This window comes from Saimiri boliviensis, chromosome 8 (genome assembly GCF_048565385.1).
Source record: "Saimiri boliviensis isolate mSaiBol1 chromosome 8, mSaiBol1.pri, whole genome shotgun sequence".
Lineage (NCBI taxonomy): Eukaryota > Metazoa > Chordata > Mammalia > Primates > Cebidae > Saimiri > Saimiri boliviensis.
Window position 1 is genome coordinate 20,361,914 of NC_133456.1, and position 23,225 is coordinate 20,385,138.

Genomic DNA, 23,225 nt, shown 5'->3' on the forward strand with positions numbered 1-23,225 from the left:
AGTCCACAACCACCTCCTCAGTCCACGGGGTCTCCCACCCACCTCTTTCTTCTCGCCCTCCCGTGGGAGCCTCCAAAGCTCACCTCCACTCACTGCCACCTCTGGTCATCTAGATGCCATGAGGGGATGCAAGACGTGTAGCCAATGCCACCCAAGAAAAGGTCAACGGGGCCTGCTTGCTGTGGCGCTCATCGGGAGAAGTTTCTGCATATACACTTATTAATGACTTTATTTATATACCAATATTTAGTTCTGCTTGCAATTAAGCAGATCTGCTTTCAAAATATGACTAATTAGAACAGTCAAGCTGGCAGGGAGACTTCTGCAAGGAATCACATCGTTCTAGCAAAAGTTGCGCCTGCCAGAGGCAAAACCAGGTGCTGGATCTCAGGAAACAGCCTTGGCTAGCCAGGTCTGGAGAATGTGCCTTGCAGGGCTGGAGGAAGAGAGGAAGGAGGGAAGGAGGAAGAGATGACAGAGCAGTGGGAGGCAGAAGAGAGGTGAAAGCAGGGAGGAGGAGGAGAAGAGGGCAGAAGGAAGGAAAGTTGCAACCCTCAAGCCCAGAGGCCTAATTTGTACGATCCTAGTTAATGACATTCTCTGGCCTGACATTTGCTGCTGGAACATTTGCTGCTGGTCATTTGCTGCTTCCAACATTTCTGGTTGGAAGCCAACCAGAAAGGTACAGGGCTGCCTAATTCCCAGGTCGACATTTCGAAGGCAGCCAGAGAAGAGGCACCTATGCAGTGATGCAGAAACACAGATCAATACGCGACAGGCTGAGGTGCGACACCCCAGCCATCCCCGAATGGCTCTGTCCTCACAAAACTCCGCTGAGTTCTGTCCAGTAGGGGACAGATGATTTTCTCATCTTTCACTGAGTGACAATTTTTGGTCAAAACAGGTGCATCTGGCAAAGGCAGCCAAAGCCCGTGTTCCGAAGGAGATCTGTGCAAGTCCCAGTGTTCCAGGCTGCCTGAGAAGCAGCAACCCCGCCGGTGCCTGAGTCTACCATCAAGGGCTGGCGCTCCACTGCCTCTTCCGACTTGAGCTCTGTGCCAGGCACAGTGCAGGGACTGAGGACACAGAGACCACGACAGCCCAGAAGCTCACCTTCGCACTGGCCCACGGTCCTCCTGGCAGGGTGCACGGAGCGTGGAAGGAGAAAGCCACATTGCCCTGGGACCCGGGGGACAGGCCCAGCCCAGGGTTTTGAGGTTTTGAAAGCTTTGAGGGTTTGAAGGAAATGGTGGGTGAAGGGGGTCCTCTGTGCTGAGCAAGGCATGTGGTAGGGTGGAGTCCCCAGTGCTGGGCAGGGCCGAGGCCACCCAGCCCTCACAGCAGAGACTGGGGTGAGAGGTGTGGGGACTGGGGACGGCCAAGGTCTTTCCTAACCAGCGGCCTCAAGCTGCACCCACCCCTCTCTCCCTGACTCCTGCCCTCTTTGATCTCACTGTCTGGTACCCACTCTACTCAATAGTCCAATCCACACCGAGCTCCCCTGCCCATCTCTTTGTGGCCAGGCTGCCCATTGGAGTGGAGGCTGGACAGGGCCCAGGCCACGCACAGAGCCAGGCAGTCAGAACACCCAAGCGTGGGCTGTGTGCATAAGGCAGTGAGAAACGAAGAATTCAAACCTATCTGCAGCCCACAGGAGGCCTAATCACAAAGCCCCCCGGGGCCCAGCGGGACCCTGAGGGAGGAAAACTGAGGTCTCTCCCACAGGGACGGAAGCTGGGGTCCTCCCACAGAGGGGTCCTCCTGAGGCAGGCAGGGCATTGCTTTGTTTTCAAGGCAAGCTGGAAGTCTCAGGTTATATGTAAAATCATTGGATTTGTAAATATTGGCAACTAATTCAAGTTGGTTAAGCAGATGATCTATAAGCTGGGTGTGGCCCAAGGGACCCAGTTTGCCAACTCAGAGGGAAGGGAGAGTGAGGGACAGATTTTTCAGAGGAGAAGGCATGGCACTTGATTTGTATATAGAAAGATCAGCCTGACCAGCTATAGTGGACACTGGGGAGGTCACCCAGGCCCCCTCCAGGACTCTGTCCCCTGTCCCCGCCTGCCAAGAGTGCTGCTGAGGGCTCCAAGCTGAGTCCCACTTGGGGACTGCCCTTGCCCAAGGTCACATCTCCTCCCCCAGGGGCTATACGCAATGTCCTATTGATAAGGAGGGACAAAGGGCAGTGCCCTGGCCTTGGTTAGGGACACAGCATTCCCAGCTCCAGAGCTCTGGTAGCACTGGCTATAGGAGGCCTCTGTGGAGACCATACCATGCCCTGATGCCCCCTCTACCAATCCGGTCCCTCGCATGATGCTGTGCCCAAGAGCCTCCTGTGAATCCCCTTCCAAACAAATCCCATCTTAGAGCTGTTCCCAGGGAGTTCAACCCAAGACAGCAAGGAAAGCCCAAGTCTCCAGAATCATGTCCCCTGCCCTCTGCTCCCATCCGCCTCATCCCCCACCCCCATCATCACATGTGCTGTAAGGAGCTGGTGACCAATCTGTCCCCTGAGCTCCGGGGGCAGAGCCAGTGATGCATGGTCCCCGAGAGCTTACAGAGCGGAAGCCTCACCCCAAAGTTCCCAATAAATCTCCCCTTGACAATGTACCCGTGAAATTCACCCATGAAATTCACAAAGCTCAGTTCCTTCCATAATTTATGACACTCACAGCTACAAGCCTTGTTAGGCATGACCCTGGGTGGCTGCGTCCGTGGCAGGTGAGCCAGAAGCCAGCGTAAAAATGCCGTGCTCTGGGATTTTATGGATTTATAAAATATCTGCCCAGTTTTTTCTTAGGCAACTTTCATAAATCAGTGCACTTGACATCTTGGGAAAATCAGCAGCTCCTGTAAGAGCGTGAAACCATTTTTGCACTCACCGCTGTAAACTCAGGCAACAAGAACAGGCACCTTTTCATGTGGCCGTAAAGCCAGACCTGGAGCAGGCTAGCTCCCTGGTGTGCTGGGCGCTCAGGAGCCATGAGGCCCCTGGACCTGAGCCACACTTCCTCAGGTGACTGGGTGAGTCCCGAGAGGACAATAACAGCCATAATAACAATGGACCACATATTATGCACCAGAGTCTGTGTGCTCAACGCTTTCATGTCTCCATCCTAAGCAGGATGAAGACCTTGTCTCAAAAATAAACAAACACATACATAATGAAAACCATCCTCAAAAAAAGGAAGTGAAGGAGCAAGCCTGTCCCCGTTCCTCTTGGGGTAAGAGCCAGCACACTGGAGGAGCCTGTGGCTACCCTGAAACCATTCCTGTCTTTACCCACCATTTCTCTGCCCCAGTTTTCTGTTCTGTAAAATGCAGATAGTAACAACTGCCTTGGGGGTTAACCGGCGACGGAGTTCATAGACCTAGAAGGACCTGGCACATCACCCCCAGCACCCAGCAACCACAGTTCCAGGTATGTTCCCCCAAAAGAACTGAAAGCAAGGTCTTGAAGTGGCATTGGCGCAACCCCATGAGCACGGCTTCATTCAAGATGGCCAAAAGGCAGAAAGGCCCAAGTGTGCAGCGACAGATGACTGGATAAACAAATGTGGTCTGTCCACACAATGGAAGGCTACTCGGCCTTAAGAAGGAAATTCTGACCCATGCTGGAACACGGGTGAACCGTGAGGACATTGTGCTGAGTGAATAAGCCACTCACAACAGGACAAATATTGCAGGCTTCTCCTTGTGTGCAGTCCGTAGAGCAGTCAAGTTCACAGACACAGAAAGGGGCTGGGGAGAGGCACTGGAGTTAGGGTTTAATGGGAGCAGAGTTCCAGTGTGGGAGGATGCCGAGTTCTGGAGCTGGGTGGTGAATGCGGTTGCACAACAATGTGAAGGTTCCCAGCACTTTGCGAGGCCAAGGTGAACAGATCACTTGAGGCCAGGAGTCTGAGACCAGTTTGGTCAACATGGTAAAACCTTGCCTCTAATTAAAAAAACAAACAGAAATTAGCAGAGTGCAGTGGTACATGCATGTAGTCCCATCCCAGCTACTTGGGAGGGTGAGGCATGAGAATCGCTTGAGCCTGGGAGGCAGAGGTTGCAGTGAGCCAAGATTGTGCCATCACGCTTTAGCCTCGGTGATGGAGCGAGACCCTCTCTCAAACAAAGCAAAGCAAAACAAAACAAAACAAAACACCAATGTGAATGTATAATGCCACTAAACTATACACTTAACAATGGTGAAAAGGTGAATTGTATGTTATGTGTATGTATCACTATTTTGAAGAATAAAAGAACCCTCCTTTGGGAAAGAAAGGACACTTTTTTTAAGTAGGTGCTCACCCAGTGACCTGTCCCTGCCAGCCACCCCGTTGCCCTAAGGCTTGAGTGGGGCCTGGAGCACAGGACTGGCTGCACACTTGCTGGTGACTCGGCCAGGCTCTCGGTCCCTCTGAGCCACAAGTCATCAACAAGAGAGTGTCCCGGTCCAGCCAGTCTCTGGATTTGCATCCTTGTCCCTGCACCTATCTGCCTGGGAGGACAGCGTGCACAAGCCAGCACCACGATGGCTTTGCACAGAATCATCAAGATCAAAAGATTGGCTAGAGTGGATATAAATAGCCCCAAATAAATGGCCTGGGCTTCTGGGCTGGGCGGTGCCGGCCGGGCCATTTGCCCTAGCCAGCCTGGCTGGAAAGTCCCCTTCCCTGGAGTGGCTGCTCCTCCAAGCACAGCCTCCTGTGTTCTCCCAGCCTCCAGTTCAGGCTTATGTCTCCCGCCTGCCTCACTGCCTGTCACAACTTCTCTCCAAATTCAAATTGGTTTTCCAGTCCAGGCAGACTCACCAGGCCCTGCCCTGCCCATGGAAAGCGTCTGGCTGTCATGATACCCACCGGAGGCTAAGGATTCTAAAGAGACCAGGGGCAGCGGGGCACATGCGGTAAAAACGCGGCCTGCTGCGTGCTTTCCTGGGTCTCAGTCCTGTGTTTGCCTGGGTTCCTATACTGATTCTCATCAGTCTCAGTCAACCTGCAAGGGACATCCTCTTCAAAATGTAGCATTTTGTGACAGGCGCCTGGCACCCCTCTTCCCCTCACCCTACCTCCTTTCCTCATTCCCTCTGGCTCCCTCCCACCATGTGGCACCCCTGGGGGACTGGCTTGGCGTCTCAGGGCTCCAGCATCATTCTGCAGGTAGGCTGGCACTCAGGGCAGGCCTGGCAGGCTTGTGAAGCAAGTGAATGGGTGAATGAATCAATCACTTATTCAACAAGCAGGAGGAAGGAGGAGAGGGCGGGAGGGCCAAAAGGGGCCAAACATACACAGTCTCTGCCTCTCTAGGGGACTGTCGCCCCATCTCCTCCTTCCCTCTCAGTCTCTCTGGTTCTCTCTCCCCTCCTCTCTGTGTCTTCTTTCTGTTCCTCTATCCCTATCTCTCTTCCTCTCTCTGCCTCTCTCTATCTCTCTATCACTGCGTCTCTCCCTCTCTCTCCATTTCTGTCTCTCTGTGTGTCTCTCTGTATCTCTGTCTCTCTGTCTATCTCCGTTTGTGTGTGTGTGTCTCTCTCTGCAGATGGCTGAGGGCAGACGAACAAGAAGGTGGGAGCTGCAGCCTGATGCCCCTTCTCCCCCTGGAAAGCAGAGAAGCACTATTTCCAGCCCCTGAGAAGTGGCCCGGGTCCAGAAGGTCTGGCCACGTGTCCCCTCAACCTGTCCGAGTGAATCAAGTCTTGCCTCCTCCTCGGCCCATGCAGGGCAGCCTCACTGGCCCATAGGCTCCTTCCCTGCGAGACCCTGCTGGCCCCACCACAGTTAGATGCCGCCCTAACTGTGACAAGACACCCAGCACTCCCTAGGATCAGGGCCCGGCCCTCGGCAGAGCCTCTGCCTGGGCACAGGCACCGTGTGAAGCACCGGCCCTCATCCGCTAAGCAGCTCAATTCACCATGCCAAGATCCGGGCCTCGGGGAGACCCACCTCCACCCCTATGCCCTCAAACTCTGAGGCTTCAGACTCCCAGAGATGAAGCACAGCCGCAAAATCACTCTCAAGATAACCTTAGGGTCATGATCAACACAGAGAGATCAAAACCAAATACACAAACACAGACTGAAGCCCATGGTTCCTTCTCTCATGCAGGAGTCTAGTGGTGGGCAGTCCAGGCTGCATGGGACAGTCCCTCCAGGTTACCAGGGTACAGGCTTCTACAGGCTCACAGCCCCCTCATTCCTAGTGCAGCAACTGCCCTCACAATATAAAGTGGCAGCCTAAGCCCCAGCCATCACATCCTCATTCCAGCCAACAGAGCACAGGTCAAAGGACACAACACTCCTTTCTCAATGTACTTTCTGGAAGTTGCACAGCTTACTATTGTTTACCTCCTAGTGGCTACCACAGAGTCACATAGCCACATGTAATCACCAAAGAAGGGCAGTCTTTATTCTGCTCCACGGGCATTTAGGGAAAAAAAAAAAAAAAAAAAGACATTTTATTACAAAAAAAAAAAAAAAAAAGGAAACCAGGAAGCAGCTGTCTCAGCCACACACCCATTCCCATCTAGCGCAGGGCTCCCGTTCACCTCCGAGACTCCTGCTGTTACTTTCCCTTTCCCTATACGTGAAATGGTCACCACCGAGGCCCACTAAGGAGCAAGCGCTCTTACACCCACCCGCAGCACTGGCTGTGCCTTGTGTGAGGGAGGCACTCTTCTTGTACCCATTTTCCTGGTGAGGAAACACTCCCCCGCAGCTCAGAGTGAAGCCAGTATCCAAACCCAGACTGCACACACCCACCACCTCCACAATTTTGTCTTAGTCAAACCATATCAAGAGCCTGAGACACAGCTTTCCCTGGAGGCCTTGATAGTACAGAGAATGCCCAAGGACTCAGCATGGGTCTAACTAGTCCAAACGCCAGCCTCTTACAGGGCTCAGCCTGCAGTGCAGCTGGGCTGGGGGGAGCCCACAGGCCCCTGAGCCCAGACCTGGGGCAGGGACTTTCTCCTTAAATCAGGAGGCTCAGGGAAGCCCACACAGCGTGCACGGAACAGCGGCCAGCAGCTTCCACGACGGGAACGAAGCAGCTGTTTTTCAATAAAATCAAGCAAAGGAGAACTGTTCAGGGAGAAATATGGAAAACTGTTGAAGCTGTCACCTTATGAAAAACCAAAAGCCAACCCTCTCCAAGGGAGACCCTCCATGCTGAATCCCCAGGGTCCCTGAAAGATAGCACAAAACTGGGGGCTGGGACAATTAGGGGGCTCACTGTCCTTCCTAACAACACTCCCTGCCTCCTCCAGCTCAGGCGGTCCTTCCAGCAAGCTCTTATCTCAGCCCCCAAAACAGGGGGTGCTCCAGGGGTGCATCTGCTTCCCCACCAGGCTGTGACGTGGAGGGCAGGAATGCCCTGAACCCCGGCTGCACCCCAACTCCTGGCTGTACCCCTAACCCCTGCACACATCTGCACAGAAGAGGCTCCATACCTGCTTACTCGATCAGACCTTGCTGTGGTCTGAATGTCTGTTTCCTCCCCCTAAAGTTCATGTGGTAAAATCCTCACCCCCAAGGTGACAGTATTGGGAGGCAGGGTCTCTGGGAGGCGATGTGGTCATGAGAGCAGAGCCCTCCTGATTGGGATAAGTACTTTATAAAAGAGGCCCAGAATGCTCACCTCTCCAACCTGTAAGGACAGCAAGAAGGCACCATCAATGAAACAAAAAGCACAGCCCTTGAAAGACCCTGAGCCTGCTAGCACCTTGACCTTGGACTTCCCAGCCTCCAGAACCATGAGAAATAAACGTCTAGTGTTTGTAAGCCACATAGTTTGTGGCATTTGTTATGGGAGCCTGAATGGCCAAGGACAGACCTGGTACCAGTTCAGTGGAGATAAAAGCAGCTACATTTTACAAGAAAAACAATCCACACAAAGAAGAGAGGCTAACATTCCGATGAAATAAAAGCCGCGTTTTCCATTCCTCTGGTAGCCTCCAGCCAGAGAGGACTGAATTTTTGGCATCTGATGAATGAAAATCTGGGAAAACGGAGATTAACTAGGTCCCCCAGCCCTGTGCCCTTCTGGGGCCAGAGTCAGCAAATTTCTTAAACAAGAGAGCTGTACCCCCTGCAACCAGCTCTCCTCCAGACCCACCCACGTCCTCTGTCAGCCTGGAGCTTTCACAATGTGGGGGACGAAAGAGAAGGGGCTTGGTGAGTCCTGTCCGTGAGCAATAAGCATCACACCACTGCTAGCAGGACCACCCTCTGCAGAGACCACAGAAACACAGAGGCCAGGTCCTGTCACTGCCAATGCGTAGCCCTGGGCAGAGCCCAAGAGCTCAGCCAGAGGAGGGCAACAGGGCCACACCAACAGCACTGGTCTGGGAGTCCCACAGACCAGGTCCATGTCTGGCCCTTGCCACTTACTAGCTGTACAACCCCAGGCAAGGGCTTCACCTCTTTGAGCCTCAGTTTTCTCATCTTCAGAATGGGGCTGCATGATTTAAAAAAGGATCAGCCAGCACACAGCAGGTGCTTAAGACACACTTACTTCAGCCCATCTCATAGAGGAGACCCTCATGCCAGGAAAGCTGCTGTCTCCAGGAGAAAGCAGTGAAGACTCAGCTGTGGTCCAGGCCACTGCCACTAGACTTTCCAATGAGGCTCCCCTACAGAAGGGTTGGGCAAGACCCCCCCACCACCATGAACCTGTGTCTTTTTGTCCTGTGCAGATGAGACTGCACTGACGTCATGAATATCCGTAAAAGGGCCCACCAAAAAGATGTTGAAGGAGGAAATTAAATAATAAGTGCAAATGCAATCTCAATTTTTTTACTGCACCTCAAAGAATCAAGTCCTTCACCCCTAGGGGTGTGTGCATTCCACTCTGGAGACCCTCATCCATGTAACAATTATCAATGCATTCAAAGTATGTCATTTTAAATTTGAGCAGTTTGGTAGGAGGGCTTCCGAAGATGAGCAAGGTGTGGCTGCTGCCTGCCCCAGAGAGGGAGGAGGCAAGCCCCCAGGCCCCCAGTGGTAACCAGACAGGAAGCCTGCAGAGGGACAAGGGCTACAGGAATAAATATAATAAACATAATGAGAAGAAATTTATTCTAACACGTGTCAGCACCATGAAAGGTTCTGAGATCAGAGTCAATCCTCAGAGGACGTGCAGGTTTCAAACGGCAAGAACAGAGGTGTGGGCTGGGTATTCCAGGTGGCGAAAACAGCATGAGGTGTGAAAACGGCAGGCATCTGGAGCGGGCTGCAGTGCAGGGGTTTGGGGCAGGCTACCAGCAGGCACTTGGCCACCGGCTCAGGGCGCCCTTGTGAGCAAGAGAGGCACTCAGGCCAACACTCCTGCCTCCAGGACGACAGCCAGGCAGGAGCGAGGTCACTTGGGTGTGCTTAGTGCCCAAGGAGAAGGTGGGACTGAGAAGGCAGCACTCTCGGTGACTACAGCCATCCAAATCGCACTGCAGCAATGATTTTCTCTAGACCCTCTTTCCCTCTCTGGATGTTTTGGCTGCTTCGCCATATGGCAGGAGTTAAAAATACAGCTCAGAGTGAGGGGGATGTGGACAAGAACAGGCAAGCATTCCCTGAGTTACTGAGCTGGGAAGTCCGGCCTCCTCCCAACCCCCATTCAGGGCACAGGTCAGATCCCTGCCCAGGAAGCATCCTCAGTGCTCAAGCCAGGTTGTGGGGAGCGGGTGCTGGCCTCCTGATGAGCTGCGCTGCAGGATGAGAATGCCGCAGACACAGCCACCCCTAAAAGTGATCCTCCACAGGCAGGCCAGCTAAGCAGGGGCAGGACAGAGGCCACATTCCAGGAAGAGAGAGGGCAGCCAGGCCCACCTGCGGGCAGGCCACTCTGAAACTTCTGCAGTCTTGACAGGGAGAAGTGACAGGGCCCAGTCTGAGCAAAGCAAATGTGGGAGATGAAGGACTTCTGCAAACTGTCCCTCCTTCTCCCAGGGAGGGTGGAGACCAATTCCTCTAACCTTGAATTTGGGCTGGCCTTGTGATGTGCTTTACCAATAAGATGTGGCAGAAGTACATCTGGGACTCCAGAGGTCCAATCACAAGAAGCCTCACATCTTCCACACAGGCCTTTTAGAACACTGGCTCTGGGGCCCCCAGGCCCCCAGGTTGGAGAAGCCACATGTGGATACTCTGGTGGCAGTCCCAGCTGAGCCCAGCCTCCCACACACCTCCACAAGGTGCTAGATGTGTCAGCAAAATCGTTTTGGACCCTCCAGATCAGCCAACTGTGCAGATGAATACCACCGAGTATTCCATTGAAAACATAGGGAACAGAAGAACCAACCAGCCAAGCACTGCCCAACTCTGGTCTGCAAAATGAGATATAATAAAATGGTGGTTGTTCTAAAACTAAATGTTTAATTAATTTGCTACGGACCAACAAATAACCTTTATGGTGACTGAATGATGGATGAATTGACTTACTAATTCATTCATTCAATACATATTCATCAAAACCTGCCCTGAGGCAGGATCCCTTAAAGAAATAGCAGAGTCAAGGCCGGGCGCGGTGGCTCAAGCCTGTAATCCCAGCACTTTGGGAGGCCGAGGCGGGTGGATCACAAGGTCAAGAGATCGAGACCATCCTGGTCAACATGGTGAAACCCCGTCTCTACTAAAAATACAAAAAATTAGCTGGGCATGGTGGCGCGTGCCTGTAATCCCAGCTACTCGGGAGGCTGAGGCAGGAGAATTGCCTGAACCCAGGAGGCGGAGGTTGCAGTGAGCTGAGATCGCGCCATTGCACTCCAGCCTGGGTAACAAGAGCAAAACTCCGTCCCAAAAAAAAAAAAAAGAAAGAAATAGCAGAGTCAAATAATTCACTCTCCTGGTCCTCAGGAAGCTTCTGGGCTGGTTCCTCGGTGCCTACCCAGTCTGTGACAGGTCCGCACCTGTGTTTGCCAGCTTTCTTCTCTGGGGCTTGCCACTTTCTGGGTTTCACTGTCAACATTCTCTGTCCAGATCCTGTCCCTGTCTTTATTCTCTCTGAGTGAGGATAAGGTTATGTGGGATGTTCTACCTCCAGAACAAGTTTTATTGTGCTCTAAAAGGTCCCCTATATACTAAAATAAACAAGGGGATTAAAATACTACACTAGAAAAATAGTTAACACAAAAGAAGGTAGTAATAGAGGAATACAGGAAGAAAAAAGATATAAGACACAGACAAATGACAAAACTGTATATGTAAATCTCAACTTATTGATAATTATATTAAATATAGATTAAACGCTCCAATCAAAAGCAGATACTGGTAGAAGAGATAACAAAAAACATAATACAACTATATTCTGTTTACAAGAGATTCACTTTAGAGTCAAAGACACAAATAGGTTGAAAATAAAAGGATGGAAAAAGATATATAAATAGTAACCAAAATGAGTTAAAATGGCTACACTAAAATCAGACAAAATAAACTTTAAGACATACATTGTTACTAGGGACTGAGAAGGACATTTCATAATGATCAACGGGACAATCCAACAGGAAGACACAACAATAAATACCATATATGCACTCAACAACAGAACCCCAAAATATATGAAGTGTTTAAATTGACAGAAACGAAGGAAGAAATTTCGAGATAATTAAAGAATAATAATTGGAGGCTGCATGCAGTAGCTCATGCCCATAATTCCAGAACTTTGGGAGGCCAAGGTAGAAGGATAACTTTAACACAGGAGTTCAAGACCAGTCTAGGCAACAAAGTGAGACCCCATCTCTACAAAAATTTTAAAAATTAGCTGGGCACAGTGGTACACACCGGTAGTCCCAGCTACTCATGAGGCTGATGGAGAGGATTGCTTGAACCCAGGAGTTTGAGGTTATAGTGATCTATGATTGCACCACTACACTCCAGCCTGGATGTCAGAACAGACCCTTTCTCTAAAAAGCCTATAATTAAATCAAAACAAAAATTAATAATAATAGTTGGAGACATCAATACCTCACTTTCAATAATAAACAGAGCAGGTAGGCAGACCAAAAAGGAAATACAAGACATAAACAAAACTACAAACCAACTAGGCCTATCAAACATATACAGAACAGTCTACCCAGCAGCAGAAAACATTATTCTCAAGCGTACATGGAACATTGTCCAGGACAGACTGTATCACAGTCCCTAAAACAAGTCTCAACAAATTTGAAAGGACTGAAATCACACAAAGTATGTTCTCTGAACAAAACGGACTGAAACTAAAAGTCCCCTAAAAATGTCTAGATGACAGCTCTGATAGGGATATGCCTGGCTGATCCTTGGTCACACCACCACCTTCCAACCACCCTTGCTTCGTTTTGCCCCCGGTCCCCCATATACACAGTGGAGATAATAATACTCCCTACCTCACAGAGTATTGTAGGGCAAGTGCTTACAATAAATAGCCAGTCATCAAGGTTACTATTCTAACTCATTATCAATGGAGGGGTGGCAGCCAACACCTCACATGCCATCCCTAGATGAGGGACAGTCATTCATACAATGTTACACTTTCAAGACATCTTTATTCCCATTATTTGATGTGGTTCATTGCAACCCCACAGGATCATCTGGTGAAAGGGAAAGTCGGTGGTGGTGAAGCCCCAGTACTAGGGCATCTATTGAGTCCTTAATCAAGAGACTGGCTCAAAGGAGGGCAAGCAGGCCAACCTACAGGGGGGGCAAGCAGGCCAACCTACCGGTGAGGGCCAAAGGGGATGGTCAGAGTCACCTAGGTGGCAGATTTTTACACATCTTGAGGTTTGGGAACTGCTGAGCTGGGCAAAAGTAAAGCCTCACAGAAAGTAAAGAAAGACGTGAGCATGTTGTGGGCTGTGGGAGGGGGATGGAACTTTCCAGACTCCTCCTTTTTTGTGGGGAGACCTCAATTCAATAAAATTAAGATTCCACAACTTTAAAACATGTGAAGAGACTGCAGCATTAAAGGGATTACGATGACACATCTTACAAAGGATTGGATTCAAAATCGGCAGCACTGACTATGCAGAGAAGTGGGTAGGTAATAGACATGTACTGAAACCCAAGTCACCTGGTTCTCAATTCCATGACTTTCTAAAATTACTTCCTTTCTCAACAGAGAAAGAAGGAACAACAGTGATACAAGTGGCTCTGTGCACATTTATGTACATCAAGGATATAATCCTCACCCCTTATCCAGGAGGTAGGTTTTATAACCCATTTTACAGGTGAGGAAGCTGAAGCACAGAGAGGCTCAGCCACGGGCCAGAGAAGACACAAGTGGTACGTGGTGGAGGGAGCTGGGATTCAGGCTGCTGGCCTGGCCTGGCCCCAGAGTCTGTGTCCTGCCTCCTGCCCCCTCTCCGTGGGGAGCCTCACCCAGCATAAATACTCCATGGGGAGCCCCGGCCAGCCCTGGGGAAGTGAACATCCCTGCTTGGGCTGCTCCTCCCTCAAGGTCAAAGAGTGGGGTGGCCTGGGTATGGGGAGCCTGAGGCAGAGTCCAGGGGTGTCACCAGCCCCTCACTCCCCATTTAAAGAACTCCCTGTTCCAAGAACTGCTGCAGGTAACCAAGATGGGCATGGCCCCTCCCATCTAGAGCCACTCCTCTCTGGTTCCTCTCCTCTCTCTCCTTCCCATCTGGACTGGCGATTGTGGGGAAAAGAGAGGGTGGGGCCATGTGCCTTCATCCCCAGCCCTGTCCACCTCAGCAGCCTCTGCCCAGGCTCCCAGCACCCAGTTCTGCAGCATCTCCTGAAGCCTCCCTCACCCCTGGTACCCATGCCTGCCCCAGGAGCCAGAGATCCTGACCAGATCTAAGTCCCATCACTTCCTCCTCTGCTCAACAGCCTCCAGGGACTTCTGTCTCCCTCAGATCCAAGCCGTAGTCCCCAGTGGGCCCACGTGGCCCTGCTGACTGTGCGTCGGCCCTCGCCCCTACCCCATTCGCCTCCCTCCTCCTCTCTCACACTGTCCCCCTCACTCTGCCCCATGCACACTGGTCCGTTCCCTGCACCTCAACGGCACCGCCAGGAACACTCCTTACTCAGGGCACCCTAAGTGGGAGATCCAGTTGTCACTGTCCCCATAGCAGAGATGAAAAAACTGAGGCTCAGAGAGGTGTATTTCACATGCCAAGGGGGAGACAATACAAGCAGATTCCAAAGCTGGGACCCTCCCTCGAGTCCCGTCTCCAGGTTTCCCCAGGCTACCCCCTAGGACCCATTGGACCCTGCAGCCCATCCGTGAATCTCATCCACACACGTGCCCACCCCCGGAAGGGTCCCTAGAAGCTGTCTCCCTTCACTATCAGACACATGCCGAGGACTTCTCTCCTGAGCACTGAGGCCATCCAGGAAGCAGAGGATCCCACCCCGTACCTCGTCCTCACAGGGCCAGCAGTCCACAGGCAGCTACAAATGACTTGCTAGGACCCTCCCACCCTGCCGGTCCCAGGACACCCTCTGAGCAGGCCCTGTCTTCTGCCCTTAGCAAGCGTGCTCCTGCGGTTCCCACGGAGGAGGCGGGGCCCGGCCCGTTGGTTCTCCGAAGGTGTAATGCTCTTCACGAAAGTGGTCTGCAGAGAAAGGACATCCAAACCACCACAGGCGCTTCCAGCAAAAGCTGGGGCAAAGCCAGAAGAGGGGGCACCCATCCCAACCCTCCTGTGCAACCACGTGTCCCACATGTGTCCTGCATGAATGAAGACATGAACAGCAGCTTTCTGGGAGCTCAGTAAGTGCTCAACTAAGCGGAGTGGGGAAGTCAGACCAACTCAGAGAGGAACACTGGGCACTGGCTGCTGGGTGCTGCAGAGCTTAGAGCGCCCTCCCTGAGCATACTGGTACACACTGCCCATAGCAGCCCTGCCAGCTGCGTTCAACCATTGTCAGCTGCTGTGCAGAGAAGGGACATGGGCTGTCTCCAGGTGGTGCCAAAGCTATGTTGGTTCTGGCTCCTGAAGCCAAAAGTCTGGGGAGGGGACCGTGCCACATTTGGAAATGGCCCCCAATGTTTCCAAAACATCTACACTGTGCAGTGAACAGCTTTGAAGTAGCCCGACGTGGGGTGAACTGTACAGGCCCTGGAGGCAGACAGGCCTGGGTGTGAATCCCGCCGCTGCCACCGGGTGACCACGGGCAAACCACTTAACTTCTCTGAGTCTCAGGTTTCATATCTGCAAGATGGGATGAGGATAGTTCACATTTGTCACAGGGTTAGAGCATCCACAGAGACACGGAGAAGAACGTGCCCAGCACGAGGCACCTAGAACGGCCTCGGTTATTGCTGTGGCCTCACTGCAATCAGCACATTCTAAGTTCAGGTGCAGAACCACAGGCTCTGACCCATGCCTTTGTGGATCTTGCCTCCTCTGAGAGGGAAAGCCGAACACTTCAAAATCAGGACTCAAGCTAGGGCCAGCTTGGAGGGCAGGGGCCGGTCCTGTCCACCAGCCCCCTCAGGACCGGTATCTAGGTTCTAAGGAAGCCAAGTGCCCTGGGAGGGTCTGTGCCTGTCCGCCTCAACCTGCTACCAACACTGACAGCACCGACAGCCCCTCACACACCCCGTGTGCAGACACACCACGCATGCTGCTTCCCCTGCCTTGACACCATCCTCCTCCTCCCTCCTGCTCTTCAAGTCCCAGCTCAAAGGTACCTCCTCCAGGAAGCCTGTTGACACCCATGGGTGGTCACTCACTTCCTGCTCTGGAGCTGCACACCACTTGGCCCCCTTCCTCCCTGGCCTGATCCCTCTGCCATCTTCCATGGACAAGCCTCCGTCTCCCATTTGCATGATGCTTCCAAGGGGAGGCAGTGGGGGAGCTGTCCTAACCAAGGACAAGAATCCCTCATGAGCAGCCCAGGAATGGGTGTGCGTGGGGAGGTGGCGGTCAGGTGTAGGCAGCGGGGCCCAGCTCCTGGGCCATAGCAGGCGCCCCACCAATGTGAGCTCCCCATTCACAGGGTTCCAGACACCCTCATGGACAGAGGGGCATGGAACATAGAAATATTCCAAAACCTTCACTGCAGAACCCAGGGAGGCAGTGATCTGCCCTGCACGGCTTTCAACTTTTCTGTATGCTTGAACATTTTCGTAATAAAACATTGAGGGAAAACAATCCTCAAAAGCATTCTCAATGCCCTGCTATTCCTCCCCCTGGACCCACCACCTAATGCCAGCCACAGGCAACTCCCGCGTCTGATCTCCCTATGAGGAAGTGGCCCTCTGCATTTTCATGGGGAGAGACAGCAACTCAGACAGGCTGGGGCTATTACTTGGAAAATCTGAGCAGCAGGGAAGTGGCTGCGGCAGGGCTGGGACTCTGCTAGCCTGCTGCAGGGACAGAGCTAACTGCTCAGGAGCCACCCGTGGGGGCCTGTGGGGGCCTGTGGGGTCCCCAGCGCAAGGCCAGGGGCTGGAGAGAGGCGTTGCCAACCTCAAGGCAGCAGCCGTTTCCCGAAGAAAACAGAAGCACCCAACATTTGCCATAACTGGCCCGGTGCATCCTGCTGGAATATCCACCCCTCGGAGGGCAGGATTCAAACTCCCGTGGCCTTGTTGCCTCAGAGCTTCAGTTCAAGCCACTTGGTTACAGCCTGGCCTGGGTCTGCCCTGGGCAGGGGCAGCACACCGGAAACCCCCTGACCAGGGGCTGCCTCCCCGCCCCACCCGTAGCCTCCGCTCCATTTCAGTTAGGTCAGTTCCTTCTCCCATATTCCAGTTTAGCCGAACACCTGGCTGGCCTGTGCGGTGTTTTCTGCTGCTCTGTGGCAATTACACGGATGACACCTGACAAGCTCAGAACGGTGCGCTTTCCAAGTTAGGCAAAGCGTCGCTCCTTCTTAAAAAAACAGAAAACAAGACACAAAAGACTGGATCAGCTGTCAAAACAATGTCACAGACAAAACAGCTGACAAACAGCCACCCAGCTGGCAAAAAACGCTGATGTCCCCAAATGCCTGACTCTGGGCCCCTCCAATGTGACCGACCCCTCACACTCCCCCCAGCAGGGCAAAGCCTCCTAATCTCTGCCAGGAGCAGCGGGCCTGAGTCCAGAAAGGGGAGGCGAAAACCTAACGTCGAAACAAGTAGGTCCCGACTTTATTTCACACACAGTGCCACTCGCTGTCTTCCTCAGCTCAGGCTGGATAAAGAAGCATCTCATGGTTTATTTTTCAGGTTGTAAAATAATAATTTCCCCAGTCTGTCAGATGGCTGGGAGAGCTTCGGAGACACACTCCCTCATCTTTCTCTACCATCTGCTGGAAAATGAGAATGGCTGTCCCCATTCCCTTGGAGTTGAACACATTTTGCCTCCCCACGACAAGTCTCCCAGAGTATGCCGCACTCGTTCCTGACTTGGGGACGTCCTCCCCAGCACTGGACACAGGCTTTATCTTGGCTGGAAGAACAAGAACATTATTGAACCAAAACACGACGCAGTTATCTCCCTCCGCCCTGCCACCCTTTCTGCCAACTCGGAGATCAGAAAAGAGCCCTCTCAGCCTCCCTCAGTCTCTCCACAGCCCTCTCCTCTTTGCTAAGAGGGGACAGGAAATCCAACCAAAGCACCCTCAGTCCCCCAGCCCCTGGCCCAGCGTGCGTGCTTCCTGGCTACTTTGAGGAACAACACATACATCAAAGCTCGGTGGGCTCCTGGCAGGACCCTCCTGAGGGTGGCCTTCTGTGTCATCAGTCTGCTGCCCATCAGGACAAACCAATCTCTGCTTGCCGCCCCTCGTCGGTGGCCACCCCTGAGCTTGCCTCTGAACTGATGGACCGTCGTACGGTTAATGTCACCAAGAACCCGTGAAGAATCCTGGTTTTGGTAAATCAACAGAGCCTGAATGCCACTGAAAACCTCCCCCAGAGTGAGTCACCAACTCAGAGCATCAGAAAAACATCCTCTCCCAGTGATATGACAGCACTTAAGGGCTGGAGGGGACCAGAAAGCAAGGCAGGCCGCTCCACCAGGCCTCCCCATCCCCACCCCCAGCCTCCTTAAGCGATGTTTCCTTCTGCCAAGGAACTTCGGAAGATCTAAAGCTGGAAGGGATCATCTCATTAAATCCTTGTCCCCTCTGCACTGCCACCCCATGTGACACCAGGAGCCCTGCCTTGGTGACAAGATTGCACACGGCAGGGCGGAAACCTTCCATCTGGGCTTTCTCCAGCAAGAGAGGCCAGAAGTCACCCGGGATCCTGGGAGGTGGTATGGCCACTGGACATAGTGAAGGGCAGACGGTGGGTGGATAGGAGCAGAGGTAGGCTGAGTGCGGTGGCTCACGCCTGTAATCCCAGCACTTTGGGAGGCTGAGGCAGTTGGATCACAAGGTCAGGAGTTCAAGACCAGCCTGGTCAACATGGTGAAACCTGTCTCCAGCAAAAATACAAAAATTAGCAGGGTGTGATGGTGCACACCGGTAATCCCAGCTACTCGGGAGGCTGAGGCAGGAGAATTGCTTGAACCTGGGAGGTGGAGGGTGCAGAGAGCCGAGATTGCACCATTGCACTCAAGCTTTGGGCGACAGAGCATTACTCTGTCTCAGGGAGAAAAAAAGAAAAAAAAAAAAAGCAGGGAGCCAAGCCAAACCATCTGAATCCAAATCCTGGCTCCACCTATTAGGCAGATGGGAGAGCTGGGGCAAGGCCATGATTTCTGAGCCTCAGGTTCCACATCTGTAAAATGGGAGCAGCAGCTGCACCTGCCTCATAAGAGTAATGAGACAAGGAGATGAGCTGACCAAGGCATAGACCGTAAGCAGGGCAGGCACACAGGAAGCCCCCAGTGGATGCAGCCATCGGCCCCACCCATGCTCCCTGGGACTGGGATCTGCGTGGTTGTTAATCCCAGCTGTTCCTGCTAAAGTTCACTTGACTTTCTAAAGGAAAATGCAATGACCTTAATCAATCCCTCCAGCTTCATCCACTCAACAAATCTCTACTGAGCACCTATTATGCATCTGAACCTCTAGTGAGTGGAAAGCAATCCCAGAAACAGATCACTAACAGTAGCCAACCAGACACTGGATATGAATCCTGATTCATATGCAGAAAAGAACTGTAACCAAATAATCAAAGTAACCACAGGCATCCTGTCACTGTATTCTTCCCTGTTATCATCCTGCTTTTCCCAGAGCTGAGAAACTCACGATGGTATTTTTCAGGGGGTGTCGCAGCATGAAAGAGCACTCTCTGAGAAAGAATTTAAAGGTTTCTGGGCTTGGACACTTCCACACACCAAGCCATTCTGCCCATGGACTGCTTGGGTGGGGCAGTGCCAGGCTAACCGTTGTCCCAGGACGAGGCTGCTCAGTGATCTCTCAATTGCATCTATCCATCCCCCTGCAAGTCACTGCACCCTCTGTCTGTGCAGCGGGCTGAGGGCTCCTGACTCAGGCCAGGGAATCTGGAGGCTATGTAGGAAGAGGTCAGCCAGGCCCTCCCTCACAGGGAGGGGGAGAGGGGAGCCAAGTCCCCCCAGCAGGAAGTCAATCCTGATGCCTTCGCCTTGGGAAGCCCATGCTCAATCACGGTACCAGCCCCCACCTGGCCTTTGGACAGCCCTTCTCATGGTACTCCATTTCCCTCTCCATCCCCCCGACACCCTGCTCCAAAGGTCTCACCTCCTGCCTGTGATCAGTTGGCCCAAAAGAAATGACAAACGGGTGGACAATGGAAGAATCTGACCTACATTAAGCACTTACTGTATACCAGTTGCCTCCATGCCCATCTTTGCAAAAGTATGGGAGCCAGCTGTGATCGTTCCTGTTTTGCACGCATTTCAGAAAACTTGAGGCTAGGAGGGGTAGTGTGATTTGTCCCATGGTCACCAGCTGGGACCCTAGTTTGTCCACCCATGTTGCTCTCTCTACGCAGAGTTGCTTTTTCTCTTCCTCTCCTCTCCATTCTTCCTGTCGTGCTTCCAAGCACAGTAATAATGAGTCTGCATACAGCAGGTGCTTAATAATAGCCCTCAAGGGGACTGGTTATGCCATATTCCTTAGGCATAAATCACCTTGCTCTGCAGATGGGCAGTGGGACACATCCAGTCCATGGTTTGCAGAGCAGCCCCTGGGGACCCAGAACCCCACGCATGTGAGCAGGCCATGTGATGCCCCTGTCTCGGTGAGTCTCCTGTGAGGGGAGGAGGCACCAGCATTCTCCTTCCCAAAAGATTGCGAAGTGAATCAGATGCACAAAAATGGGCCTGGCTGCTCCATCTTGAAGGCAACCCACCTACAGCTCCTGCTCACACCGGGGCTCCCCACAGCCGCACTGCTCATCCTGAGGTCCAGGCCCAGCAGCAGCGGGTGTCCTAGGAGCTGGCTAGAGATGCAGACCGCAGCCCAAACCAGACCCACCAGCTCAGCGTCTGCATTATAGCTAGATTCCCAGGCTCCCGGTGTGCACATTCAAGTTTGGAAGCTATGCTCAACCTAAACCGTGGGCTGAGGGCTGTGCTGCCACCCTGCTTTCCTTAAAGGTGATGCTCTCTCTCATGAGCCATGGCTGTGTCTCCACTAAGGGGAAGCCAGGTGGACACAGTCAGGGGCTTCTGAAACAAAATCCCAGCCTTCCCATCCCGGCTTCCCGGCCAAGGCAGCTGCCTGGATGCAACCGAGGGGATGCCCCACCGCAGGACAGACGTGCTGCCTCTCAGCATCCTCCTGTTCCCCACGTGGTCACCAGGGGTGATGCTGAAGGGAAAAAAGGAAGCCGTTCCCCAGGGTGGTGTTGTGAGGCGTGTGCCAACCAACATGTCACTGTTTCCCATGAAAGCAGGGATTGCCCTGGTGCCGCCTCCCCAAACTCCTAAGGACTTTCCTTGGGCATCCTCAGCTTCTCTGTGGGTCCTGGTGTGGGGGAAAGGACCCACGGCTGCTGTGGCAGGACTGAAGGGTTGAAGGGAGTCCCAGAGACTCTGGAGGGCCAGGAGTGGGGCCCAGAGAGGCAGCGGGCGTGGTCTCTGCTTCCTCCCAGTGACACCAGTTAGGAGCTATACACACACCCGCCCCTCCCTCCCCATACACCGAGTGCAAGGCTGCCGCCCCAGCCTGCCAGGCACAGAGCCACACGCTCAGCCACAGCACGACCCCATCCTCACAATGCTCCTCCTCCAAAGAGCCCCCAGTCCCACCGGCACCGCCCAGAGCCAACACACCCTCCAGCCAGCGCCACAAGCAGGGCCTGTCCCATGGCCACAGCGGCTGCAGCCCCTCCTGGGGTGGGAAACTCAGGTCTCCAAGACAGTGATGGGACTCCTGGGAATCAGGAACCACCCTCCATTCTGGGGCCACGGCTAACTCCTCCCCCATTTCCACCCTGGAAAGGCAGCCCCGCAGGAAGACTGTCCTGAAGCCCTGAGCACGGCCACTCCCCCAACCACGCAGTGCTTGCGTCTGACCCAGGCCGAGCCACAGTGTGCGCCCTGGTGGTCCCGAAAACAGAAAGGCAGAGGGAAAGGCAGAGGGCATAGCAGCAGAAACCCCGCCCCAGCGGCACCGAAGCCTACCAGCCCCCTTGTCCTGCCCCAGATGGGCACCCGCAGGTCCATAGGGTGAGGCTGCTCTGGGTTTCGACACCGACACCGACGGGTGGCAAACGATAACCCGGCCGGCGGGCTGTGAGCCGGCAGGGACGCTGGGGTCCAGGGCTGCTGGACGGTCCCGCCCCGTACTTCTCCCCATCCCTCACTTAATCCTAGGTCCGAAATAGCCCCGGGTAATCCCAAGGCGAGGCGGTCCAGAATTAACCCCAACCTTGAAGTAAGTGGAGGCGTCCAGAGACGAGGGCTCTGCGTGTCCTGGACTGAACACAGCGTAGAGTCCATTCCAGGGACGCCGAGACCCGCAAGCGACCCAGGCCCGCTCCAGAGCTGGATCCGCGCGGGCCGCGACCCCTCCCTACCGGTCTCGGGATCTCCAGGTCGGAAGTTCTAGCCCTGCTGCACGGAGACCTAAGTCCGCTGCCCGGACAGACTTCCGCCCGGTGCATCCAAGCCCCGGGGGTCGCCCACCCTGAGTCCGCGCTGCAGCGGAGAGCCAGGCCGGCGGGAGCGCTGGGCAGCTCCCTGGAGCCTCTTTCCAGGCAGCCCAGTCTCCACCCGAGATCGAGCTCCGGGTCTGGGCGGCGACCCCGCCAAAGAATCCCAGGGAGCCGCTAAGGGTCTGGCAGCGGGCGTGGGCGCTCCCGGGACCGCCACGCGCCCTCCCGCACCGGCCCGCCTCCCAGCCAAGCCCCGAGCGAAGCCGCGAGCCCCAAGAAGTTCCCACGCCCCCGACACGCCCGCCGCCCCGGGCCCCGCTTACTTGTCGCGGCGGCCGCCGAGCTCCGGGATGGCGCCGAGCAGCTGCGGGCCGGGGCCGGGGCCCGGGTCGGGGCGGCGGGCGCACGCGGCCAGGTGTCGCCGGTGTCGCTCCAGCAGGCCGGCGTTCTCCCGGCTCAGCCGCGCCACTTGGCGCTCCAGCTCCTCGATGCGCCGCCGCCGGCGCGCCAGCAGCTCCTGCTGCGCCGCGACGATCCGGGTCAGCTCTTGCAGGTACTCGGCCGCCTGGCCGGGGGGCTCAGCGGCGCTGGCCATGGCCCCCGCCCGGAGGCCGGCCGCGCCTCAGGCGAGCGGGCGGCGGGGCGGCGGCGGCGGCGCGGCCATGGCTGCGCGGCGGGGACGGCGGCTCGGCGCGGCGCGGGGCTGCCGCGGCCCCGCCTCGGCTCCCGCCTCCGCCGGCGCCGCCCCCGGGGCCCCGGCGCCTCCTGCTCCCCGCGCCGCCGCGCTCCGCCGCCCGCTGCCCCGCGGACGCGCCGGGGCGGCAGGGCGCGGAGCTGCGGCCGCCGCGGGCAGGAGAGGAGTTTGGAAAGTGCCGGCCGCGGCGCGGGAAGAGGCGGGGAGGGCGCCGCCTGCTGGGACCGCCCCTGGGTCCTGCGCTCCTGCGCCCCTGCGCCCCCGCGCCCGGCGCCCGGGACCGCTCCTTCCTTCCCTGGCCGCCTCGGGCGCCTTAAATCGGAAGCAATTCCGTGAAATACATCTCGAATCCATCGGCGGGCGATTTTAGGTAAAGCGTAAATAGGAAAATAAACAACACACTCACGAGAACGATGGCATTTCTTACTGATCTGAGTCTACTAAAACACTGGGCATGGGCAGGGCGCAGTGGCTTACGTCTGTAATCCCAGCACTTCGGGAGGCTGAGGCGGGAGGATCGTTTGAGCCCAGGAGGGGTTTGAGACCAGCCCCGGCAAAAGAGCGAGACCCCGACTCTACAAAAA

General features: G+C 54.5%; 1 protein-coding gene across 4 annotated transcripts in view; it reads right to left on the bottom strand.

Annotated features, from left to right (window-relative positions):
* IQSEC1 (IQ motif and Sec7 domain ArfGEF 1) overlaps positions 1-22,818 on the bottom strand; it is a 383,968-nt gene extending 361,150 nt beyond the window's left edge. For 2 of the 4 annotated variants that reach the window (XM_074404072.1, XM_074404071.1), the window contains exon 1: positions 22,271-22,649. In XM_074404072.1, coding sequence (XP_074260173.1) covers positions 22,271-22,542 — 272 coding nt within the window. In that variant the 5' untranslated portion in view covers positions 22,543-22,649. Of the gene's footprint in view, positions 1-17,596; positions 17,734-22,270 lie in introns of those variants that run through there. The other 2 variants (XM_039477279.2, XM_074404080.1) reach the window with 2 other exon arrangements.
* Between the last annotated feature and the right edge of the window lie 407 nt (positions 22,819-23,225).